The sequence below is a fragment of the Phascolarctos cinereus genome, unplaced genomic scaffold (genome assembly GCF_003287225.1).
Source record: "Phascolarctos cinereus isolate Bilbo 61053 unplaced genomic scaffold, phaCin_HiC Scaffold_4;HRSCAF=312, whole genome shotgun sequence".
Lineage (NCBI taxonomy): Eukaryota > Metazoa > Chordata > Mammalia > Diprotodontia > Phascolarctidae > Phascolarctos > Phascolarctos cinereus.
The window spans coordinates 622,340,247-622,365,764 of record NW_027555847.1 but is presented as its reverse complement, the minus strand read 5'-3'; the positions used below and the strand labels follow the sequence as shown (position 1 = coordinate 622,365,764).

Below are 25,518 nucleotides of genomic sequence, written 5' to 3'. Positions count from 1 at the left end.
CTGACTCAAAGCACTCACTTACAAAGAGCACTGGATTTGAAGTCAGAGGATGATCTATGTTTGAATCCTAGGACCCTGGACCAGTGATATGACCCTTCTGGGGCTTAGGCTCCTTATTTGTAAAATGCAGGCATTGAACTAGGTGATTAAATAGGTTCTTTTTAACTCTAAGTTTATGATCTTGAGATCACAATGTCATTAACGAGCTCTACATATAATAAACATACTAAAAATACAATACGGTATATGCTGGCTAACTAAAGCATGTTCTATATGCATAGGAATAACTCAAATGCAGCTGAATTAGGATAGCACAGGGATAGAATAGGGCCCTCCCTGTCTTTTTCCTTTTCCCTTTGGCCCCTCCTTCCCAAAGACAGGCTCTGGTAACACTATATATTAACTGGTCTGTTATATAAGAAATTCTTTTAATGAGAAGGTCTAGGGGTAGCTAGATGGTGCAGTGGACAGAACACCAGCCCTGGAGTCAGGAGGACCTGAGTTCAAATCCGGCCTCAGAGACATAACACTCACTAGCTGCGTGACTCTGAGCAAGTCACTTATCCCCAATTGCCTCACCAAAAAAAGAAAAGAAAAGAAAAGTCTATAATAGGATCTATTTGACAGTAGATATTTTAAAACATGCCATGCAGGGTTTTATGTCATAAGAAAGAAATCTGAGAGAATCCTTGTTAAAAAGGAAACTATGTCTATAGAAAAGTAATAAAGGTTATTCCTTCTGATGGAAGCAAAGGCTTATAAATAAATGAGCAGAAACTATTTTACAGGGTTAGCTTTGATACATTAAGGACTAGGTGACTTTATTAGTAGGATTAAGATTTTAACAGAGATTATCCTCAATGGAAACACCATTATTATATAAAGCAAGTGCTTTAACAGCTTAAGGAATCCTCAACCAAGTTCACTTCTGAGTGACAACTTCTTTATAAACAACAATGAAAAGGGTCTGATGTTCTGTGGGAAGAGAAGACCAGTCTTTTGGGGGAGCTGGCCTTGCCTTAGCTCTCTCAGGACTGTGAAGTTCTAGTCACTAATATTGGCAAGTTAAGGGAAAAATGTTCAATTCAAGAATCGTTTACCGAACACCTGCTAAGGGCAGAGTCCCGCTCAGTGGCACTTCTTTCAGCATCCCTGTGGTGCAATATATTCTTTCACATGCATCACAGCGACTTTTCAGAATATGAGAGTGATTTCCCAGGGATTCCAGTCATTAGAGGCGTAGAGATAGCAATGCCAGAATTGCTCCCTACAGAGACTGGCAGGAGTAACAATAACAACTCTAACTACTAACATTTATCTGGCACTCGATGATTTCCTAAGTGCTTAACATATATTATCTCATTCAATCTTTACCAAATCCCTGTGAAGCAAGCACCAGAGGTATTATTCTCATTTTAAGGAGGAGGAAAAGCAAGGCTGAGACAGGTTAAGTGACTTCCCCATGCTTGTACTAATACGTGAATAGGCAGGATTTGAACTCAGGCCTGCTTTAACTCTCATTCTGCTGATCTCTGCACAATACCTCACTGCCTCTCATCAATCTCTCACTGAAACTGCCAGAACTCTATTTTAGCAAGAGACACAGAATTAAAATGTGATTTCTGCCTCTACAGAAGTTAGCTGCTGCTGGACACAACAATTCCTAGATGCTCAGGGAGAAGAATTTGTGCTGGTGAGACTATTTTTGAAATTATAACGTAATTCAAAGGAAAGATGATTTAAATCCCAATTTTCCAGGAAAGCATTCAATTGCATAAAGCAAGCCGATTCAGTACACATGAGAATTAGTGATACAAGGGGATCAGAAAGCTGAACCAGAACCTCAAAGTAACCCCCTTTATTCTCCAGGGTGTGAGGACTCTCATCCTAGACTCCTCACTCTCTCACCCTCCATATCCAAGCTATTGCCAAGGCCTGTTGATTTTTAATTTCAATAACATCTCTCATTTGGAACCCAAAGTTTTAAAAACAAATGTTAAAAATTATTTTTACATGCAACTGGGAAATAAGATACAGGCAACAGGGTATAGAAATCTATCCTGTCCTACAGAAAAATAAAAGGGGAAGTGGACGGAGAGGGTGTGATAGAAAGAAGGGCAGATTGGGGGAAGGGGTATTCAGAATGCATGCCATCTTGGGGTGAGGAGAGGGGAGAGATGGGGAGAAAATCTGAAACTCAAAATCTTGTGGAAGTGAATGTTGAAAACTAAAAATAAATAAATTAATTAAAAACTTAAAAAAAAATTTCTTGAATATCTCCCTTCTCTCTTCTGACACTGCTCCAACTTTAGTATAGGCCCCCATTACCTCATGCCTGGACTACTGCAATAGCTGCTGGTGAGTCAGCCTACCACAAGTCTCTCTCCACTCGAAACCATCCCCCATTCAGTTGTCAAAATGATTTTCCTAAAGCATAGGTCTGACCATGTCACTCCCCTACTCAATGAACTTCAGTGACTCCCTATTACCTCCAGAAGCAAATACAAAATGCTCTGTTTGGCATTCAAAGCCCTTTATAACCTAGGCCCTTCCTACCTTTCCAAGTCTTCTTATACCTTACTCCCCAACACATAATCTTCGACCCAGTGATACTGGCCTTCTGGCTATTCCACAAACAAGACACTTCATTTCTTGGCTTTGGGTATTTTCTCTAGCTGTCCCCCATTCCTGGAACATTCTCCCTCTTCCACTCTTGACTAATGACCTCCCTGGCTTCCTTTAAGTCCTAATTAAAATCCCATCTTTTACTGGAAGATTTCCCCATCCCTCTTAATTCTAGTACCGGCCCACTCTTAATTACTTCCTATTTATCTTGTACATAGCTTGTTTGTATATATTTGTTTACATGTTGTCTCCCCTAACAGATTTCAGATCCTTGAGAGTGGGGAATGTCTTTTGCCTCTTTTTGTATTCCCAGTATTTAGCACAGTGCCTGGCACATAGCAGGAACCTGATAAATGTTAACTGACTGATTGTAAAGAATTAAGAATGAAACTGGGCTCCATTCTGTAACCTATGCAAAGGAACTTGGAACTGCGGAAAACTGGATGAACTGATGCAAAGTGAAGTCAGCAGAACTAGGAAAACAATACAGACAATGACTACAACAATGCAAACAGAATGAACTACAACAAAATGAAAGTCAACAGTGAGTAACCAAGAAAGGACAAAAATGCACCTCCTGTCCTCTGCAGAGGTGGCAGACTACGGACACAGAAAACACAAAGGCCGTCACATTCAGATGATATGACGCTTGGTTTTGTTGAACTGCTGGTTTTCCCTGCTCTTACTTTAAAGAATCATAAAGCCACAAGGGATGACTCTCTGGAGAGAAGATGAAGGAAAGATACATTCGGAAACAAAAGCAACTTTGTAATTATATATGAATAAAAACTGTTTTCAATAAAAAAATCAGAGCTAGCAGGGCTGCAAAATCATCTCATAGAGTCCCTAACTTGTCTAGACAAGAAACTGAAAACTGGAGAGGTTAATTCACTGAAAGACCCTGTTAAACAGTGGTCCCAGGAAACCAGTGCCCAGGAACAATGTCACCAGGAGGGGCTCTAGTAGAAGAGTCTCCTCCAACAAAATCACAAAGGTGATACTCAAAATCTTCAAATAGGGCCCATACGTATTGGGATGACATCCTGAAGTTTACAAAAAATCAAACCTTTATTTTAAGACTTAGTTACTATAATTTCTTCTTTTCCATACTAGATTTATTTTATTATTATTATTTTTTTTAATAAAACTCTGATCCTTCACCACTCTACAACTTGATTCCAATCTACCAAAGGTGCCTGAAATGTCTATATGTGGTTCTCATTCATAAGCCACCAGAGCCTTAGCACAGCAATCCTATAAGTCAGGTACATCTTTTTATAATTTAAATGTCCACAAAGGTTAGAACTGGCAGCTCTCCAGCACTGGCAGCCCGTGTATAAACCTGGCGTCTGTCCCATGGAGACTGACTGCAGTCTCGTGGCAAGGAGAACAGATGGTTTCTGTGACTTTGTTTTGTAATGTGGGTTCTGCAGCAGAATCAAGTCCCAACGGAGGCAGAGAACGATCTCTTCTCTTGGATTTAAAATTCAATTTAAAAACTAAGGCAATTAGTGAAGGAAAAGACTACTAGGTAGTTAGGTCAAATCTGTAATGAATAAGCTTGCTACAACTTTTATCTCTCTCTATTTAAACTAAAGGACCCTGGGATTTCTGTTGAAATGAATTTTTGTCATTAACATGAAATAGCCATACCTAAAAATTAAAAGTAATATTACGTATACAATGTAACATATGCAGATATGAAATACTCATATGAATTTGACTTTGGTAGGGAGATGTAAAAAAAACTACATAAGCTGCTACTCTTTGAAAAATACTACATAGTCCCATGGTTGTATTAAGAAAATGTACACTATAAGAACTCATTATTTGACAAAAACTGCTGGGAAAACTGGAAAAGAGTATGACAGAAACTAGGCATAGACCAAAATCTTACACCATATACCAAAATAAAATCAAAATGGGTTCATGATTTAGATACAAAGGCTGATACTACAAGCAAATTGGGAGAGCAAGGAATAGTTCACCTGTCAGATTTATGGAGAACAAAAGAATTTATGACCAAACAGGAGATAAAGAACATTATTAAATGCAAAATGGATAATTTTGATTATATTAAATGGAAAGTTTTTGCACCAAGCCAATGCAACCAAGATTAGGAGGGAAGCAGAAAACTGGGAAAGAATTTTTACAACCAGTATCTCTGATAAGGGCCTCATTTCTAAAATACATATAAAACTGAGTCAAATTTATAAGAATACAAGCCACTGCCTAACTGATAAATGGTCAAAGGATATGAACAGGCAGTTTTCAGATGAAGAAATCAAAGGTATCTATAATCATATGAAAAAAATGCTCTAAATCACTATTGATTAGAGAAACGCAAATCAAAACAACTCTGAGGTACCACATCACACCTATCAGGTTGGCTAACATGACAAAACAGGAAAAATGATAAATGTTGGAGAAGATGTGGGAAAATTGGAATATTAATACATTGTTAGTAGAGTTGCAAACTGATCCAACCATTCTGGAGAGCAATTTGGAACTATAGCCAAAGCACTATAACACTATGCATATTCTTTATCCCAAAGACGTGATAAAAATGGGAAAAAGACCCACATGTACAAAAATATTCATAGCAGCTCTTTCTGTGGTGGCCAAGAATTGGAAATTAAGAGGATGCCCATCAATTGGGGAATGACTGAGCAAGTTGTGGTATATGAATGTAATGGAATATTATTGTGCTATAAGAAATGATGAGCAGGCTGACTTCAGAAAAACCCAGAAAGACTTGTAGGACTGATGCTGAGTGAAGTGAGCAGAACCAGGAGAATGTTGTATACAGTAACAGCCACGTTGCGTAATGATTAACTTTGACAGACTTCGCCCTTTTCAGCAATAACAAGGATCTACGACATCTCTAAAAGTCTCATGATGGAAAATGCTATCCATATCCAAAGAAAGAACTATGGAGTTTGAATGCAGATTGAAGCACACTATTTGCTCTTTTTTAAAATTCTGTTTTGTTTTGTTTCCTCTTTCTTGTGGTTCCTCCTATTGGTTCTAATTCTTCCTTACAACATGACTAATGTGAAAATATATTTAATAGGAATGTATATGAGGGGCAGCTAGGTAGCACAGTGGATAGAGCACCAGTCCTGAAGTTAGGAGGGTCTGAGTTCAAATCCAGCCTCAGACCAAACACTTGACACTTAACTAGCTGTGTGACCCTAGGCAAGTCACTTGATCCCAACTGCCTAAAAAACAAAATAAAACAAAAATAGGAATGTATATGTACAGCCTACATCAGATTGCACACCATCTTGGGGAGGGAGGGCAAAAAAATTTAAAACTCAAAAGAATATGGAAGTGATTGTTGAACACTAAAAATAAATTAATAATAATTTTTTTAAAATGCACACTAAAAATACAGTTTGTGGCTATGGATGGCACCTGAAACTCTGCCGGTTATTTTACTTGATTGTCTAAGTTAGAAGAACATAGATGATACAATGGTATGATACCAAGAGTCCCTTTGATAAACAAAGGCAGAGCCTAACATTGACCAGAAAATCCTTGAAAAATACAATTACGTAAATGCATTCACCAGAATCTAGAACTCAAATGAATTATTTCTTACCATGAACTTCCTCTCTTTACTAACCTTTTGTATGCCCACAGACTGGCTGATATTCAGCTTCCGTTTTCTCTGAAAAGTATCCAGGTCCCAGAGCTGGGCCGTATCAGAAGATGTGGTGATGGCATACCTCCCCGATGCATGGACAGAGATGGAAAATATTGAAGATTCATGTCCGCTCATCCAGCTAACCAGTTCCTTGGTGACTGTAATACAAACTTTAAATCTGAAGAGCTCTATTTGAAATCTGCTGAATATTCAGTACATCAGGCTAGGTTTTATAACAAAGAAATATCTTTACAGCAGACTAAGAATTGTGCTGCATGATGAGTACACTCAAGGCAAAAAGACATTCTGGCACAACCCATTCCCTCAGCAGAACTAGTACAACTGCCTCTGTTATAGTTACAAAGGTAAGCTGAGCCTATCTAAAGCAGAAATGTGGTTTTTTAAGAAGGTAAAAACTACACTAAAGGAAGAAGTTTTTGAGTCTGAGAAAATGTTTCATGTCATTTCGAAATTCTGCATAAATGGGCATTTTGTATAACTTGCTTCTTTTCTTGTCTCTGATGACTGAAGTTCAAAGTTCGAGTAAATGTCTTGAGATCAGTCAATCTCCCAATCTGCTGCTGTGAACACTGTTGAAAAAGTGTATTCAATAACATTCAAAACACTAAAATTCTTCAAGTATCTGGCTTTAATTGTAATAAAAGGCTTAATGTCAGCAGTAGCTATGCATATGGAAATTTAAAAAAGGAAAAGAAGAACAGGAAAACCTGCTCATTGAGTCTGAAGAGAATAAGATTATTTTTGAGCCAAGTGTGCTATCTGTTTGAATTGGCAGTGACTTGTTTATTTCTTCTATAACTTTTGAAAGGGTTGAGTTTTACCAGACAGGATCCATTTAATTTAGAAATCAGATTCATAAATCATGACTCAGTGACCACATCTCGAAACCAAATTGTGGCCAAGAAGTCTTTAAATGGCGGCCCACAAAGTCTTAGAGGCAGCTCGGTGGCTCAGTGGATAGAGAGCTGGGCCTTGAGTCAAGAAGACCTCAATTCAAATCCAGCCTCAGATACTCTGTAGCTGTGTGACCCTCGGCAAGTCACTTAACCGTGTTTGCCTCAGTTTCCTCAAATTTAAACTGGGGATAATAACAGCACCTACCTCCCAGGACTATAGAAAGAATAAAATGAGATAATACTTGTAAAGCACTTTTGCAAACGTTAGAGCACTTTATGAATGCTATTATTATTCAGGTGGGTAGACCTTTATTAAATAAATTTAAATAAAATGTCTATAAATATATATCTAAATTAAAAGATCATAGATTTAGAATTGGAAGTGGCCTTAAAGGTCCACAGATTCCAAACCCCTCATTTTATAGATAAGAAAACCAAGGCTATACAGGTAAAGTGATTAGTCCCCATCACACAGGTGGTGAGTGACAGAGCAGGAATTTGTATGCAGGTCCTCTGACTTTAAATTCATTGACTTTTCACGGTACTACACTGCCTCCCCCTTCCTGAAAGGTAAATTACTTTCAAGGAAAACTAATCCAATCCATACTCTCAAAAGAAAAACAATAAAATACATACGGCATAAAATAGTTCACTTGTTCACACTGGTCACTTTGCAATGTGTCAATGTGTGTGACTATACCAAATGAGGTCTATACTTCCCAGAATCATTTAACTCACCAAAGTCTGACAGGTGACCTTTCACCTTCTCTTTCCCAGAACCAGGTTACCACCCCACTTCTGGGCCAGCTCCAACACATGCCAACATGCACATAAAGTCTTTTTCACATGTATATGCTTGGATGCCCAGTAAAAAGTAAGTTTGGGTGTATGCTCCTAGTGACCAAAACAATTTTGTAGGGTTACTAAGTCAACGCTTTTATATTTGAAAATCAGCACATATCATGGGGCAGCTAGGTAGTGCAGCTGACAGAGTGCTGGGCTTGGAGACAGGAAGACTCATCTTTCTGAGTTTAAATCCAGCCTCAGACACATACTAGCTGTGTGACCCTGGGCAAGCCACTTAACCCTGTTTGCCTCAGTTCCCTCATCTGTAAAATAAGCTGCAGAAGGAAATGACAAACCACTCCAGTATCTTTGCCAAGGAAACCCCAATGGGGTCACCAAGAGTCAAACATGATTGAAAAATGACTGAACAACCACTTATGTCACGGCATAGGTAAGGAGGGGGATGATAAATTGCTGAATATAGGTTGCAAGCAAAACTTTTTTCAGTCCAACATCTAACTCGATGGTTCGGGGCCCATCTGTTTGGCATTACAAAAATCATGAAACATACAGAGTAGTCTCAGAACTTTGATCTTATATAGGATTGCATAATTAATATAATTATAGTCCGTGATAGCTCTGATAGCTCTCCATTGAGGAGTGTGCCAAAGATAACATCACTGTGTCTGCCTTGGTGTTAAACACCAAAGCTGCACTTAGACATTGGAGCATAACAAGTACAAAGTTTTGCATGACTTGCTCAACTAGCATCGCGGGACAGATGTCACAAATGGAGAAGGATCTCATGTAAGCCACAATCCTGGAATTAACAGTAATAGCATACACATTTTGTATGTTATGAATTAATGTTATCAGTATTTACTGAGTGCCTACCATACATTAAGCTCTGTCTTCAGTGCTTGGAACACAAAAACCAAGAGTGAAACAATCCCTGCTTCACCTAGGGCTAGAGTGAAATAAGAACCTGGGAAACAATGCACATGATGACTGCTACCACAGAAATGGAACCACAAAATGACACTGAGTGCTGAAGGCTTATACTGAGCAAGCTCAGTCTCGAAGAAAGGTGGAGAAAATGTACCTCCCTCTCTTCTTTGAAGAGAGGTAGTCAGATACAGGTGCAGAGCAGTATATACACCATCAGTCACAGGTGATGTTGGTTGGTTTTGCTGAACTGCTCCCCCCCCCCAAAAAAAAAATTTCTTGTTTTAATACTTTTGAGTAATTGGGGGAAAAGAGGAAAGAAAGAATACATCAGCTATCATATGCCAGTCATTGTGCTAAGCATTTTAAAATTATTTCATTTGATCCTCACAACAACCCTGGGAGGTAGATGCATTATCCCCATTTACAGCTGAGGCAAACAGACTTGCCCAAGGTCATACATACAGTGTTGGAAGTCACATTTGAACTCAGGTCTTCCTGACTCTAGGCCCAGCTACCAGCTCTATCCACTGGGCCAGCAGCTGGGATATATTTGTCAATGAATGTGATATAACAAGAAAAAATATCAACAAAACTCCAAAGGGAAAAACCTCTCGTGTTGATCACCTAATCCGAGGATTTCCAATGAGTTAATTACAACAGCCCAATTCATCTTTATGACCAACTCCACTGATTACCCACAGGCCTGCAGTTGCCACCATGCTTTCTTTCCATATACGATTCTTTTGGTGGGGGTGGGGAGTAGAAACCATTCCAAAAGCAGCTGACTTGGCCCCTTCCCCTTGGTCAGCTAGGCTAAAGGGCCAAATGGTAGTTAGTGGGCATTTATGCCTGTTGACACCATCCCTAGCACCTTAGGAATCTTTTCAATTCAAGAAAATAAAAACTAGGTATCTCACAAAAAACACAGGGAAGCCCTGGTCTACTGAATACTGTTTCCTTTGTTAGTATACCTCATTTTTACAATAGGTCTATTGCTGAAATGGCATCGAGTTTAAGAAATTTTAGTAAATTAAACTGCATTTAAATTTATTAGGCAAGCTTAACCTTCAAAGAAATACTAAGGTGAGTCTTCTGTAAATGGAATAATTATGGCTTAGTTGATCTTTCATATAAATCTGGATTTACATGCATTTTTATCTCCTTAAGGCACACGCATAAGTGTCATTTACTTCTACTACTGATAAAAGGCTAAAAGTGATTTGGGGGCCCCCAGAAAGACTCTAGAATCTCCCACCAAGTATGGCACAGTTCTAAATCTATAGAGTAGAACAAAGGAGAGTATTTGCATGTCTTGCTTTTGAATCACCTTGTATCTTATCATCTTACAAAAAGATGGGCAGGAAGGATTTTTACCTGTATCAAAACACTTAATGGAATAATCTGCCAAAGCCACAAGGAATTCAGACTTCCTGTGAAGATTAAAGGCCAGAGCTGTGGAAGCTTGATTTGTTCGCTGAACAAGCGTAAACCTATTTTTCAAAAAATTAATCAATTAGTATAGACTACTCATTTCACCTGGTTTGCACTAAGATAATTAGCTCTTCACAACCTACACCTATCTTAATTTCCCAGTCTATTATCCATCTCTTCTATGCTTTTTATGTTACAGCAGATGGGCCTTCTGGTTGTTCCTCACAAAGAGCGATCCTTCTCTCCTTGCTGTTCTTTGCACTGGCACCCCTCTTGGGAGAGATGTTCTTCCTCCTCTCCACTGCCTCTCAGAATTCATCCTTCCCTTTAAGACTCAGTTTACCCACCACCTTGGGCAAGAAAGCTTTTCCTGGTCCCTCTAGTGGCCAGGGCTCTCCTCTTCCCCTTCCCAGATTACTCTGTATATACTCTCTACGTATTTTGTATATACTTATTTGTGTGTGTCTTCACCACTTTTAAAATGGTATGTCTTTGAAGGCAAGCACCATTTCATTGTTGTCTTTGTATCTACCACATACTTGGCCCTCAACAAATGCCTGAGGTTCAAAGATAGTTAATTAATCTACCTAGAAGCAAATGAAATACTCTTTCTAATGCCTAAGTCATTTCCTGGGAAAAACTCTCGTCAAAACTCACTAATGATCACAAGGAAGCTTTGCCCTGCTCTGTTCCTGACCTGGACAGTTAGCTCCCCTTGAGGCAGCCTGCACTAATTCACCGCAGCTCAGAACTCCTGAGCTCAGCAACCCGCCCCTTAGCAATGATAGGTGTGTTATGCCACACTCAGCCTCTTTGAATCTGATGTTGCCAACTGAAGAATCTGCTTACTTGTTTCCAATTAGGTCAAAAACATAGATATTTCCTTGGTGGTCTCCAGCAATGAAGGCATCTCCTGTAGAATCAAAAGCCACGTTCAAAAACCTCAGGGATTTCGGCTGGTACTCTGCAGCAGTATGAACAATATTCACTATGAGTCTGTTTTGAAAGAAAAACAACATTCATCAAAGTGCACGTCAGGCATTGCTGGGCATTAAAAAATATGGCTTGGGTACACTTTTTTTGAAGAAATGGTGTTTTCAAAATAAATACTCCCCTACACCTCAAGGAACAATTTTTAAATAATTTCTCAGAGGAAACAGAATAATAAGTCTAGGGATTGTTTTCTTGGGGTAAGTGAGGTGCTGGCCCAGAGCTGTGATTCTACTGATTTGGAAAGCTCCCAAGGAGGAAACCCACAATCGATGGAGCTCAGCACCTCATCTGCAACTCAGGCAACTGCCTAGGGCAGTGAGACAGGACACAGGGTCACACAGCCAGTACAAGCCAAGGTTATACTTGAACCCAGATCTTCCTGCCTCCAAACCTGCTCTCTACCCACTCCATCATACATTCAGCCAGTCATTGTTAAAGAATTAATGTAAGAGATATATTGTAATGGCACTTGGTGGAAATAACTAACTTATGAAAAGTATAGATTCCATCAATTAGAAATTATCAGTAAGTGAAAACTGCCTAATGTCAAACAGCAGTTAAGATGGGCAGATGAGGCTCCACTGACAGGTAACTAAATTCTACAAGGCATAGTAGCTATGAAAGATTTCTTTTAATTTCTACCCTATCAAATATAACACCAATACTCATAACATTTAAGGCTTTTTAAATTCATAGTTAACACATCTTTGTTTAATGTTCATTTATTTATTTATTTATTTTCAGGCAATTGGGGTTAAGTGACTTGCCCAGGGTCACACAGCTAGTAAGTGTCAAGTGTTTGGTCTGAGGCTGCATTTGAACTCAGGTCCTCCTGACTTCAGGGCCGGTGCTCTATCCACTGTGCCACCTAGCTGCCCCATTTAATGTTTTTTAAAAACAAGCTGATATTTAAATATTTCATTCTTATTATAAAGTAGTTAGAAATGCATAGGCATAAACAATGACAAGTCAAATATTATTGTACCCTTCAAATTCCAAATAGATATTTTTCTAGGGTTACTCCTATGACAAGAATAACAAATACTGTCTGTTTACTAAAATTTCCAACAAAACTAGACCGCAAAAGAATGTACAGAAGCCCACATGAGAGAATAATATAACTTCAGGCTCAGCATGGTCCACAGTGGTTTCCAACCCGTGGAAGAAGGACCCCTGGAGGGCTGCAGCCTGACTGCAAGGGATCCATAAACTTGACAGTGCAGAGGGTGGCCTTTTGCTCCTCATTTAGTGCCAACAAAATGAGCAGCGTGGTTCAGTCTTCTCTAGCCCGAATTAATATTTCACATGTATGTACTTGCTATTTTTCATACAATTCATTTAAAACCATTACTGACCTCATGGTAGCCTCTTATCATCTATTTTCTCAGATATTATCAGCACTATTACCATTATCATATGAAAATATATGAAATATTTTATGTTAAAAGGGGTCCTCATCCTTGCTTAAAGAAAAACATACTGGTCTTAGAGTAGTGCTATCGAGAGGCTGCACCGTACATCTGAAAGAACACTAGCTTTAGAGTCAAAGGACCTGGGTTCAAATTCTGCCTGCGTAACCTTGGGCAGGGCAGGTCACTTAACCTTTCTGACCCTCAGTTTCCTTATGAGTTGGACTAGATGACCTCTAAGGTCTTTTCCAATTCCAAATCTATGATCCTATGAAATCATAGGTGAAGACCTAATTGTCACAACAGCTAGCGTTTCTATGGAGCTTTAAGGCTTCCATTATCTCACAGGGTCCTGACACTCATACATGGGGTAGGTATCAACCTCTGTTTTCAGATGAGGAGATGACCACTCAGACAGGTTAGGTGGTGTTTAGTCCTGGGTCACAGATGTTAAGTATAAGGAGCAGATTCAAGGCCGAGCTTCTGACGCCACATCTGGCACTCTGCCCACTCAGAGACACAGCAAGCACGCCACAGGGGAAAGCAATCTGGACCCAGGATCAGGATGCCTGAGCACGGATACTGCCTTAGACACTTACTATACACGAGCACAGGCAAGTCCACTTAACTTCTCTAACATTTTGCACTATTTACCTCAGGCTTAGAGTAAAGTGCTATGGAAACAGCTGTTGTTTTGGTGTGTGTGTGCGTGCATGCGTGCACATGTGTGTCTATACTTGTGGTATCTTAAGCAGAGGGCACTCTTTTACCCACAGGCTACTTCTACCCATGGAGACCAGAGACCATTCCGTAACTTAAGAGTCTTAAGAGCTGCATGTGACACTGAGGGCCCAGGGCCACAGCTCCAATATGTCAGAGGCAGGGCTTGAACCCAGGCCTTTCTGATTTGAAAGCCAGCTCTCATATCTCTTCTTTCACTAATTCTATTCTGACAATCTTGATCTCTACTTCCTTTTGTTCTTTTTTTATCTTAATCTAATTGAATTTGTGTGGCTTTCTAAACCATCTAACCAGAAATTTTCTTTATTCTCACTTTTCACTAATGCACATTAAATCCAGTTAGGGAACAGCATCAGATTTTTCAGGATTACGTTTGAGGAACAACAAAATTCACATAACTATTAATTCCCAAGAGAAGGAAAACAATTTGAAGCCAAGTTTCTGGGATGGCAAATAAACAGCTCAAAAATCTATTTCTGATGGTTATTAAATTAAGAGGAAAACACTTTGTACAATTACTAATGCTAGCAACTACTACATAAGATGGTTAACTTTAAAGAGATTGTGGAAAATTCAGAGCAATATCAGGAACAAACCCTGGATTGTATGAACAGGAAATCTGTCTTTTTACACTCGAGGACCATTTGTACTCCGCTTTCTGATATTCTGTAGTGAAAAGAGAACGTCAATTTTTATGTTCTGGGCGGGGGAGGAAGGAGACGACACCTTGGCCACACAATCACAAGTCTAGAAGAAAATACGCTCTCACAACAAGTAGATGCCACGCGCTGCCTAGACCACAGTGCTGTGTCGGGGGGCTGATGACAGCAAGATAACAAATGGATGGCTACAGAAAAAGTTCACACACCAGCCCACTACACCGACCTTGAATGTAGCAAGAAACATGCAATGTTGCTCCAGATGAACAATGATCGAGCTCAGAACTGATAATAACAGCTAACATTTACATAGTGCCCACTATGTGCCAGGTATTTTGCCATTATTATCTCATTTCATCCTCACAAAAACCTTCAGAGGGAAGTGCTACTATTATCCCCGTTTCATAGATGAGGAAACTGAGGCAAATAGAGGTGAAGTAACTTAAGTGTCTGAGGCTGGCTTTAGAGGCAGGCCCAGTGCTCTATCCACTGTGCCACCCAGCTGCCTATGATCAGACTGGATCATGGTTAGAAAACCACTGAACACTTTTAAAGACTCTAACATGCTAAATGTTATAAAAGCCACTAAAAAAGAAAGGATGAAAAACAATATTCTCCCAGTGATACTATGGATGGCTCTGGATCATGGAATACCATGAAAAAAGCTGCAGGAGACCCAAAAGGCAAGGAGAAACTTCACGGTGAGAATAAGGAGGTGACAGCATGGTACCAATTATGATGGGAAATGAGGGAGACAGGTCATGCAGGCAGCTTGCAGAGTAAGAGAGAGAGCTGACGGGTCACACTGGCAGCCACAAAATACAAAAAAAAAAAAACAGGAAAGTCTGCAGTGCATCAGGTGAAGCACCAAACCAGTGAGATGGGACTGAGACGTCAATGGATTTGTGAAGAGGTACACCCAGGGATAAGGAGACGTGGCAGACGCTACAGCAACACGACTTCAAGGAAGATAGCTCGGAGGAATACAGATCGAAGGAATGCTGGGGAAACAGTGGTAGTCAGACCCAAGAGGCCACATTTTGAACAAAGACGTCCTACAGCCCTTCAAGTATGGTAGTAAACATTACTAATCAAGTAGTTACAGTAGCAAAGAATATGCCCACGCAGACAGAGACTGTCTTGCCTCTCTGACCCGCCATCCATAAACTGAAAATCCTTATCAATGGGAAATGCTCATGATCCAACTTTCTCCGTTCCTGCTTCCAGGATGCAACATGTCATTCAATCCAACAACTTACTGAGCACCAAAACAAAGGATATAGGTGAGGGTGGGGAATAAATTATATACACAGGCAAGTAAATTTGAGGTAAAAGCGGCTCCTAAACCAGATCACAGATTTAGGAGTTGGAAGGTTCCTTAGATATCATCTAGGGCAAATCCTCATTTTACAGATAAGAAAACCATGGGCTCCGAGGGGTGGGTTACATGACTTGCCTAAGGTCACTTGGGTAGCATATGATGGAAACTAGTTTTTAATTCAGGTCCTTGGACTAGGAAACAGCACTGAGAAAGATGATAAGGATTCCAAGAAGTAGAAGAGAAGAGAGAACATATTCCAGGCTCAGGAACAGTCTATGAGAAATAGATATCCATTTCCCAAAAGATAAATGATCAAAGGATATGAACAGACAATTCTCAAAAAAATTACAAGCTATCAATCATATGAAAACATGCTCCAAATAACTAATAAGAAGAATGCAAATTAAAACAGCTTTGTGGCTCCATGCTTACATAAATTAGATCAGCAAAGACTAAAACATTTTAAAAAATAAAAAGGAAAATGACAATTGCTGGTGGGGCTATGGAAGCACAGGCACACTCACGAACTCTTGGCAGAGCCATGTGGTGGTTTAACAAGTCTGGAAAACAATTCAGAAGTCTATTCCAAAAATCACTGAATTGTGCCTTTGACTCAGCAATGCCACTATCAAGCTTCAACCTCAAAGAGATCAAAGAAAGGACTAGTGTGAAAAAACAATCCACAGCAGCTATTTTTGTCATAGCAAAGAAGGGGATATGTATCAGTTAGGAAACGGCTAAGCAAATGACGGTATGTGAACAGAGTGGAGTATTATTCCGCCTAAGAGGCAGTGAAACAGATGGATTCAGGGAAACTTGGGGAGACAAACACAAACTCTGCAGAGAGAACTAATCAGAGCCAGGAAAAAATACACACATACACTAACCACAACACTATGGAAGCTGATGCCTCATGCTTTTTACCTCTTGCCAGAGTGGTGACAGCCGGGAAGTAAAGAGTGAGATATACATTTTTGGACACGGCCCATGTATAGATCTGTTTTGCTTGATTACACTTGTTACAAGGGAGGGTTTTTTTGGGGGGGAGGTTAGGGTGGGGAAAATGTTAGTAGTGATACCAAAAAAAAAAGGCATTAATGAAACAGTGATAAAATACACAGAACAGAGCAGAAGTTCAGTAAAAGACAAAACAGGACAGATTTGGAATTACCATATTGAAATTATTATATATTTTTAACATAAAACCCAAACATAATTGAGATTCATGATTTCCAGGGGCAGCTAGGTGGCACAGTGGATAGAGCACCAGCCCTGAAGTCAGGAGTACCTGAGTTCAAATCTGGCCTCAGACCAAACATTTAACACTTACTAGCTATGTGACCCTGGGCAAGTCACTTAATCCCAATTCCCTTTAAAAAACAAACAAACAAACAAACAAAAAAACATGTCCCAGGTTTGTGGGCAAAAAGTTTCATTGGGCAGCTAGGTGGCGCAGTGGATAGAGCACCAGCCTTGAAGTCAGGAGGACTTGAGTTCAACTTTGGACTCAGATCAAACAATTGATACCTCCTAGCTGTGTGACCCTGGGCAAGTCACTTAACCCCAACTGCCTAAAAATGCAAAAAAAATTAAAAAAAAAACGAGATTCATGATTTCCTATTTTTTGTTTTTGTACAGGAAAATGATTATGTTGATGTCTATCAATTTTTTTTTTTAAGTACACAGACAGGAGGGGGGACAAGCTTGTAGGCCAGTGTTGGATACAAAGTAGTTTTGAATGCATCCAACAATAAGCATTTATCAAGAGCCAATTCTAGGCACTGTGCTAAACGCTGGGGATAAAAAAAAATCAAACATTTAAGTTTTTCTGTTTGTTTAGTTTTTTGGCTAGGCAATGGGGTTAAGTGACTTGCCCAGGGTCACACAGCTAGTAAATGTTATATGTCTGAGGCCTCATTTGAACTCAGGTCCTCCTGAATCCAGGGCTGGTGCTCTATCCACTGCGCCACCTCGCTGCCCCAAAGAAATCAAACATTTAATAGTCCTGGCAGTTAAGGAGCACACATTCTATTGGTGGAAACAAGATGTACAACACATATGTACAAAATATATACAAGGTAAACAAAAGGTAATTTTGATGGAAAGCCGCTGGGGAAGCAGGACAGGCACTGTTGTACTCAAAGAGTTAAGTGAGAACATGGAGTGAAGGATAACCCTGAGGTCACAAACCTAGGTGACTTTCTAGAAGGATGGCAGTGCCGCCCCCCCCCCCCCATGACTCGGAGGGTTGGAAGAAGAGGTGGGCTTGCGGGACAAGAAGAGGAGTTGTTTTGGACATGCTGTCAGAATATCCCCACTCTGTCTGCTCTTCTCTAAGCTAAATACACCCAGTTCCTTCAACTGATCTTGATACAGCATGATCCTGAGGTCCTTCACTATCCTTGTCACCCTTCTCTGGATGATCTCCCATTTGTCCATATTCTACTAAAACATGGCACCCTGAAATGACGCTGTTTATCTGGGGCAGGGGAGAAGATACTTCCCAGTCATGGACACTACACTTTCCTGGCTATCTTATCACACTGTGTTAATGTCTACTGAGCTTGTGGTCTACTACAAGAGCTGCACTTGAGGACCTAGAGGGCCACATGTGGCCACAGGTTCCCCACCCATGCAACACTACTTTCACTCTCCCCTTTTTGCAATTTACCCATACTGCTGCCAGAACAATTTTCCTTATGCATAGATCTAAACCTGTTGCCCAGTTCAAAAATCTTCAGGACTCCCTACTACATAATGACTATATTCAAACTCCTTTGTCTAGTCCCATCTCAGAGACCAAACTACCCTCCTCTCTGTGCCTTGGCGGATAAGTGGTTTTCTATGGCTGAACTATCTTTGCCTACTAAATTCCTACCCAGCTTTTAGGGCCTAGATCAAATGTCACCCCTTTCACAACACCTTTCTTGATTCTCCATTAGGGACCTTTTCCTCAGACTTCACATAACTGTTTCATAACTTTTGGTGCGCTTATTAAATATGCACTAGAGTTATCTGTGTTTGTATATTATCCTTCTATTAGACTATAAGCACAATAAAGGCAGGGAAATCCGTCTTCTCTAAATTTTCTCTTCTTCAGCACTAGTATAATCTTCTATGTCCTTTAATGTTTGTTGGAGGAATAAATGAGCATTGCCCTCTGGGCATTTCACAATCACCTATCTGACTCTGGATTGCATAGCTAAATTAGCTTTGAAGGGGCAGCTAGGTGGCGCAGTGGATAGAGCACCGGCTCTGGATTCAGGAGGACCTGAGTTCAAATCCGACATGAGACACATAACACTTACTAGCTGTGTGACCCTAGGCAAGTCACTTAATCCCACTGCCTAAAAAACAACAAAAACCAAAATAAATAAATAAATTAGCTTTGAAGACTACAGAAATAGGTAAATTAAGATCTTAGAACAAATTAGGTGTATTAATTCTTTCAGGCCAAGGCACAATTTCATATTCTGGATGAGGGAATTAGCTATTTAAAAAGCTCAGCAGTGTGCCTTTTCCAACTGAGTAATTAGCTTACTCAAAAGTAAGGAATTGTGTATCTTTAGGTCGGTCACAGCTATGTGATATAACATTAGAATCAACATTATAAAGTAAATGGACCAGAACTAGCCCCACTAAATCAGATATTCTTAACCTGGGTGTGAATTTTTTAAAAAGTATTTGATACAGCTAACAGAATATAAATAGTTGTCTTTTTAATATGCGCATTTTGTTTTATGCATTAAGTGCACCAGAAGTTGCTTTACGCATTCGAAGAAGTGGCTCATAGGTGTACCCATACTGCATGCTTTTTTTTTTTGCTTTTTGGTGAGGCAGTTTGGGTTAAGTGACTTGCCCAGGATCACACAGCAAATATGTGTCAAGTGTCTGAGATCACATTTGAACTGAGGTCCTCCTGACTCCAAAGCCAGTGCTCTATCCACCGCCCCACCTAGCCGCCCCCACACTGCACACTTTTGTCCAGGACTTGCCTAAATACAAGTAGTTTTTAGCAGATCCAACTCTAGAACCCAGGGCTCCTGACTCTGGGTCATGTGCTCTTCCACCTTACTAGGATAAATGCCTGTGAGCAAGGTTCTCTGATAAAGGTCTTATTTCTCAAATATATAGAGAACTGAGACAAATGTATAAAAATAAGAGCCATTCCCCAGTTGATAAATGGTCAAAGGATATGAACACAAAGTTTTAAGAGGAAGAAATCAAAAGCTCCCAGTAGTCACGTAAGAAAAAAAAAACCACTCAATCACTAGCAGTTAGAGAAATGCAAATTAAAACTGAGATTCCAACTCACATTTATTAGATTGGCTAACATGACAGAAAAGGAAAAGGACAAATGCTGGAAGGGATATGGCAAAATCAGGACACTAATGCACTGTTGGTGGAGCTGTGAACTGGTCCAACCATTCTGGAGTGCAATTTCAAACTAGGCCCAAAGGGCTATAAAACTGTGAGCCTTTGACCCAGCAATACCACCCCCAGGTCTGTATCCCAAAGAAAGCAAAGAAAAGGGAAAATGACACATTTGTACAAAAAATATTTATTGCGGCTCTTTTTGTGGCGGCAAAGAATTGGAAATTGAGGGTATGCCCATCAACTGGGGAATGGCTTAACAACTTGTGGTATGTGATTGTGATGGAAAACTACTGTGCTATGAGAAATGACGAGCAGGATGGTTTCAGAAAAATCTGGGAAGACGTATGAACTGATGCAAAATGAAGTGAGCAGCACTAGGACTACATTGTACACAGTCACAGCAATATTGGAAGGATGATTAACTGTGGAAAACTTGGCTATTGTAATCAATACAATGATCCAAAACAATTCCAAAGGACCCATGATGAAAAATGCTATCCACTTCCAGAGAGAGACTTAATGAACTCTGAATGTAAATTAAAACATACCTTTTTTAAAAACTTTTTTATTGTTTTATTTTGTTTGTGTTTTCTTTTGCAACATGGGTAATATGGAAATGTTTTGCATGACTTTACATCAACATCAAACTGCTTGCTTTCTCAAGGATAGGGAAGAATTTGGAACTCAAAATTTTTTGAAAGTGATTGTTAAAAAAACTTTACATGTAAATGGGAAATATTTAACAAAATAAATTATTTTAAAAGATAAATGCCTGTGAGATGATAGACTCAATTTTCAGGATTTGACATACATTTCTGAAAAAATACAGTTAATGTGAGAATTTGGGGTTTTTTTGACTATGCATAATTTTTCACAAGAGTTTTATTTTTCTTTTTTTTCAAACGAGGAGAAAAGGTAGAAGGGAAAGAAAATAATTATTAAAATAAATTTTATTTTATTAAATGCTTATTAGTTAAAATAAAAAAATTTGTGAGAATTATAAATATTTGTTCTTAGATCACAGCAAAGATTACCTTAAGAGAGAACACTTTATTTTCCCACATCAAAGGTTTGCTGTTAATTAACACACCTTTGGGTTAGAGCCTGAATCTCACAGTTCTTGGAAAAATTCTCTCCACCGTCATCTCCTAACCTCCCCTCCACATACTCTCTCCTTTCTTCTTAACCTACCTACCCTCTCCATATTTTTTCCACTTCTAACCTATGGCTAATTGTCCATTTGGGGCAGCTAGGTGTCACAGTGCATAGAGTGCCAGTCCTGGAATCAAGAAGATTCATCTTCCTGAGTTCAAATTTGGCCTCAGACACTTACTAACTGGGTGATGCTGGGCAAGTCACTTAACAGCGTCTGACTCAGTTTCCTCATATGTAAAATGAGCTAGAGAAGGCAACAGCCAACCACGCCAGTGTCTTTGCCAAGAAAACCCCAAATGGGGTCATGAGGAACTAGACAGCACTAAATAGCAACTGTCCATTTACTCAACAAACACTAACTGACCACCCACTGAGCCCAGAGCCAGGCCCTGTGTTAACAGCTGGAGGGTGGTAGGGTACATAAATGGACAAATATGGTCTCTACCTTCCTAAGACTATTTGTAAGTCCCAATCCTCTGTGTCTACAGTTCCTCCTTCCCTCATATCACTACTCTGCCAGACACAACAGGGGAGAACGTGGGACAGAATCTGGATAGATCAGGAAGCCAATCTCCTTCCCATCACATAATAGGCTCTTAATAAATATTTCCTGAGGGGGCAACTAGGTGGTGCAGTGGATAGAGAACTGGCCCTAGAGTCAGGAGGACCTGAGTTCAAATCTAGCCTCAGACACTTGGCACTTACTACCTGTGTGACCCTAGGCCATTCACTTAACCCCCACTGCCTAGCCAAAAAAAAAAAATGTTTACTTACTGACATCCAAGAGTGCAAGCATGTCACGGCCTATGAATCACAGGAAGAAATAATGGCCATGCACCTGGGAAAGCTAAACAGGTACTGGAAAAAGATGTTTCCTTAAATAAAAAGCAAGAGGTAGTACAATAATGCCAGTTGACCTCGAAGTTGGAGGACCTGGGTTCAATTCTGACTCTGATATTTATTTCCCCATTTGTAAAATAAAACTAGAGTTCTCAGCTCAGAGCTGGAAGGAAAGGCAGGTACCACCTAATCCATTACAAAGAAGGAAACTAATGTCAGGGAGAACATAGAAGCCATCTAATCCAACAAAGGGGGAAACTGATGCCCTTATTTTTACAAAGGAGTAAACTAATGCCAAAAGGAGAATGCCGAGGCTAAAGGCTGTTTTTGTTTTTACAAAGGGGGAAACTGATGCCCAGACACTACCAAATTCAAACCCCCTTGTTTTTACAAGGGAGAAACAGATGCCCTCATTTTTACAAAAGAGGACACTGATGCCACGTAGAATGCAGAGGCCATTTAACTCAAGCCAGTTTTTTTCCGTTTGTTTTTCACAAAGGAGGAAACTGAGGCCCTCATTTTTACAAAAAAAGAAACTGATGTCCAAATGAGCACGCAGGGAGCATCTAATTCAAACCCTGTCTTTTTTGTTTTTTAAAAGCAAGGGAAACTGACGCCCAAAGACCATCAAAGCCAAACTCCCTCGTTTTTTACTACGTAGGACAGCTGAAGTCCCTCACGTAACTCGCCCAAGGTCACATGGGATTCGAACCCAGGTCCCCCGCATCCCCTACGCCTGCGCTCTCGCCACTGCTCCAGCAGGCCGCTGACCGCGCGGCGTCTAGGATCCAAAGGGATGGTTGAACGTGCCGGCTCAGCCGCCTCACCCCCCTCTCCCCCGAGCCCGCCGCGTTTACCCGTCCCGCGTCGCCGGGCAGGGCTTCCGAATCCAGATCTTGCCGGACTCCTTGTTGCCCACGTCGGATTTCTGCATGGCGGCGGCGCTGGTGTCCGCAGCAATCCGATGCGGGCCGCGGGAGCTGCGGTTAGTTAACTGTCCTCCGCACCTTTCCCAGCCGCCACCACGCTCTGCCCGCCCGCGCCGCGGGAGGCTCAAGTCAGTGCCGCAGGTCGAAGAAACACCGCTGCCGCGGGCCGCACCAACAAACACGGGGGCGGCCGCTCAGGGTTGGACTCTATGGCCGTGGAGGCCTCTTCCAACTCCGAGATTTTGAGATTCCAGTCTATCTGTATAAGGAAACGGAAATTTTATTTTTAACTGTTCACAACTGATTTTCCCTTAAAACAGCCGAGTTCCAGCAGTCGAGGGGCCCATCCTCCCCTGTCGATCTCAAGAATGGAAAGTTCTCTATTGTAAACTCCGTGGGCCCCGCCCCTCCTTTCAGGGATTGTCCTCGGAGAACGCTAAGGCTTCTGGGAAGGGTAGTTTGCTAGCGTTGTAAAGCTCTTAACAAAAAGGGTTGAAGGGGCCTTCGAGCGTAGGATCGTAGAGTTGGAGCTGGAAGAACCCTTTAGAGGTCTTCGAGCCCAACCCCCTCATTGTACAGAGGCGAAAACTGAGGCACAGAAGAATAAAGGACTTGCCTGCGGTGCTAACTCAACAAGAATCTCCGACCATGACATAAAGGACAATCCTCCTCCTGAAGACCCTATTATCTCCATCCTACTTTTGGAGAACCCTAACCAATCAAACAGTCCGTCAGCAGGCATTGTGCTAAGCCTTGGGGTTAAAAATCAAGTCAAGAATCATTTATTAAGCGCCAAAGGAAGGCAAAAAACCATCTTTGCTGTCCAGGAGCTTCACAGTCTGTTGGGGGGACAACATGCAAACAACCATGTACACACAATACAAATGCAAAAGTGAGACAGTTCTTGCCCTCAGGGAGCTTATAGTCGAAAAGAAGCTTACAACAGATACAGAAGAGGCCCAGGGCAGAGAGTTTTATTCTAGACAGTAATAATGTTCATAATGATTTGATTATGATTCCCCCATTGAAAACAAGAGGTGGAAAAGCAGGTGAGGGTGGGGTGGGAGACAGTAGTTCTGCATATGGAGGCAGCATATATGGCAAAATGCCCATGAATTATAGTGAATGGTTAGAAGAAAGGGGGCGTTAGGCGTGTCAGGCATAATGTATTTGAATTTTCTTTTGTCAGCCTGGAGCTCAGCTCCAAGAGGGTGTCTCCCTGAGATTTCTAAAAATCCTGGAGGGACCTAGTGCGGAAAGGAGTAGAGGACAGGGGAAGAGCAGCAACAGGTTAAATGATAAGAAGCTTGTGCCTGATTAGCCCTCATAGAAGGCTGGAGGGGGATGGGAAGCAAGGTTCCGGGCCAACTAGCTCCTATATTTACCTAAATCTGGCAGGGACCTGAAAGGTCATTTAATCTAACTTCCTCATTTTATAGATAAGGAAAGTGAGGCCCAAGGAAGTTAACTGATTTGCTTAAGATTTCACAAGTAGTAACTATAGGTAGGGGTTGAACCCAGAACCTCTGACTTCAGAGCAAGTCTCTTTTCCACTGTCCCGCACTGTTTTCTGTATATTATGCTATGTGAGTTTTTGGCGCTAGGCAAGACAAAAAATGTCATTTACTACCTTCAGCCTAAATCTACTTTGTTAGCAGTTTTTTCCCATTAAGCCTCATTCTGCCCTCTAGAGCAGAAGTTCTAAGCCTTGTTGTATCGTGGACCCCTTTGACAGTATGGTGGATACTATGGACCCCTGCTCAGAAGGAAGTTCTTAAATTCATAAAATACATAAGATCACAAAGAAAACAAATTATATTGAAATATAGTTATAGAGAGAGAGTCACCAGCTTGGTAAAAGAAGCACAAAAAATACTGATGAAAATAATACCTTAAAAAACAGAATTAGCCTAATTGTAAAAGAGGCACAAAAATTCACTGAAGAAAAGAACTCCTTAAAAAACAGAACTGGCCAAATGGAAGAAGAGATACAAAATCTCACTGAAGAAAATAATTCCTTAAAACTTAGATTTGGGCAAGTGGAAGCTAATGACTCCATGAGACATCAAAAAGTCAAAAGATATCAAAAGTGAAAAGAATGAAAAAAAGAAAAGAAAATGTGAAACATCTATTCAGAAAAAGAACTGACCTGGGAATTGAAAGAATCCATCAATCATCTCCTGAAAGAGATCCCAAGAAGGGAAGGATAGAATTTGGACTTCAAAACTTCAAAAAAAAAAGTTTAAAATTCCTTTTACATGTAATTGGGGAAAAAATAAAATATTATTAGAAAAAAGGGAAAAAAGAGAAGCATAAAAGAGTAATCTTAAGGGTCTCAATAAAGTTAAACTGTTTACATTCCTAGATGGGAAGATGATACATGCAACTCCTAAGAACTTTACCATTATTAGTGTAGGTAAAAGGAATCTATATAGATATAGAGTACATGGATGTGAGTCAATTATTTTAGAATGATCTCCAAAAAAAGGAAGGGGTGAGACAGAGATGTACTGAAAGAAAGGGAGAGAGGTAGAATGGGGAAATTTTTTTCACATAAAAGAGGCATTCAAAGTAGAGCTTTTACAGTGGAGGGGGAAATGGAGGTGGGGTGGCAGGCGATGCTCGAACCTCACTCTCACCAGAATTGGTACAAAGAAGGAAGACATATTATATATATACATATATGTATGTATGTATGTATGTATGTATGTATGTATGTATGTACATACACTCAGTTG

General features: G+C 40.3%; 1 protein-coding gene across 5 annotated transcripts in view; it reads right to left on the bottom strand.

Annotated features, from left to right (window-relative positions):
• Positions 1-22,915, bottom strand: part of TBC1D31 (TBC1 domain family member 31) — a 73,143-nt gene extending 50,228 nt beyond the window's left edge. For 3 of the 5 annotated variants that reach the window (XM_020964940.2, XM_020964941.2, XM_020964942.2), the window contains exons 1-4: positions 22,709-22,912; positions 11,206-11,352; positions 10,300-10,415; positions 6,254-6,432 (exon numbers count right to left, since the gene is read on the bottom strand). In XM_020964940.2, the coding sequence (XP_020820599.1) occupies positions 6,254-6,432; positions 10,300-10,415; positions 11,206-11,352; positions 22,709-22,785 (519 nt within the window). In that variant the 5' untranslated portion in view covers positions 22,786-22,912. Of the gene's footprint in view, positions 1-6,253; positions 6,433-10,299; positions 10,416-11,205; positions 11,353-22,708 lie in introns of all 5 variants that reach the window. The other 2 variants (XR_002320425.2, XM_020964939.2) reach the window with 2 other exon arrangements.
• Positions 22,916-25,518: the final 2,603 nt, after the last annotated feature.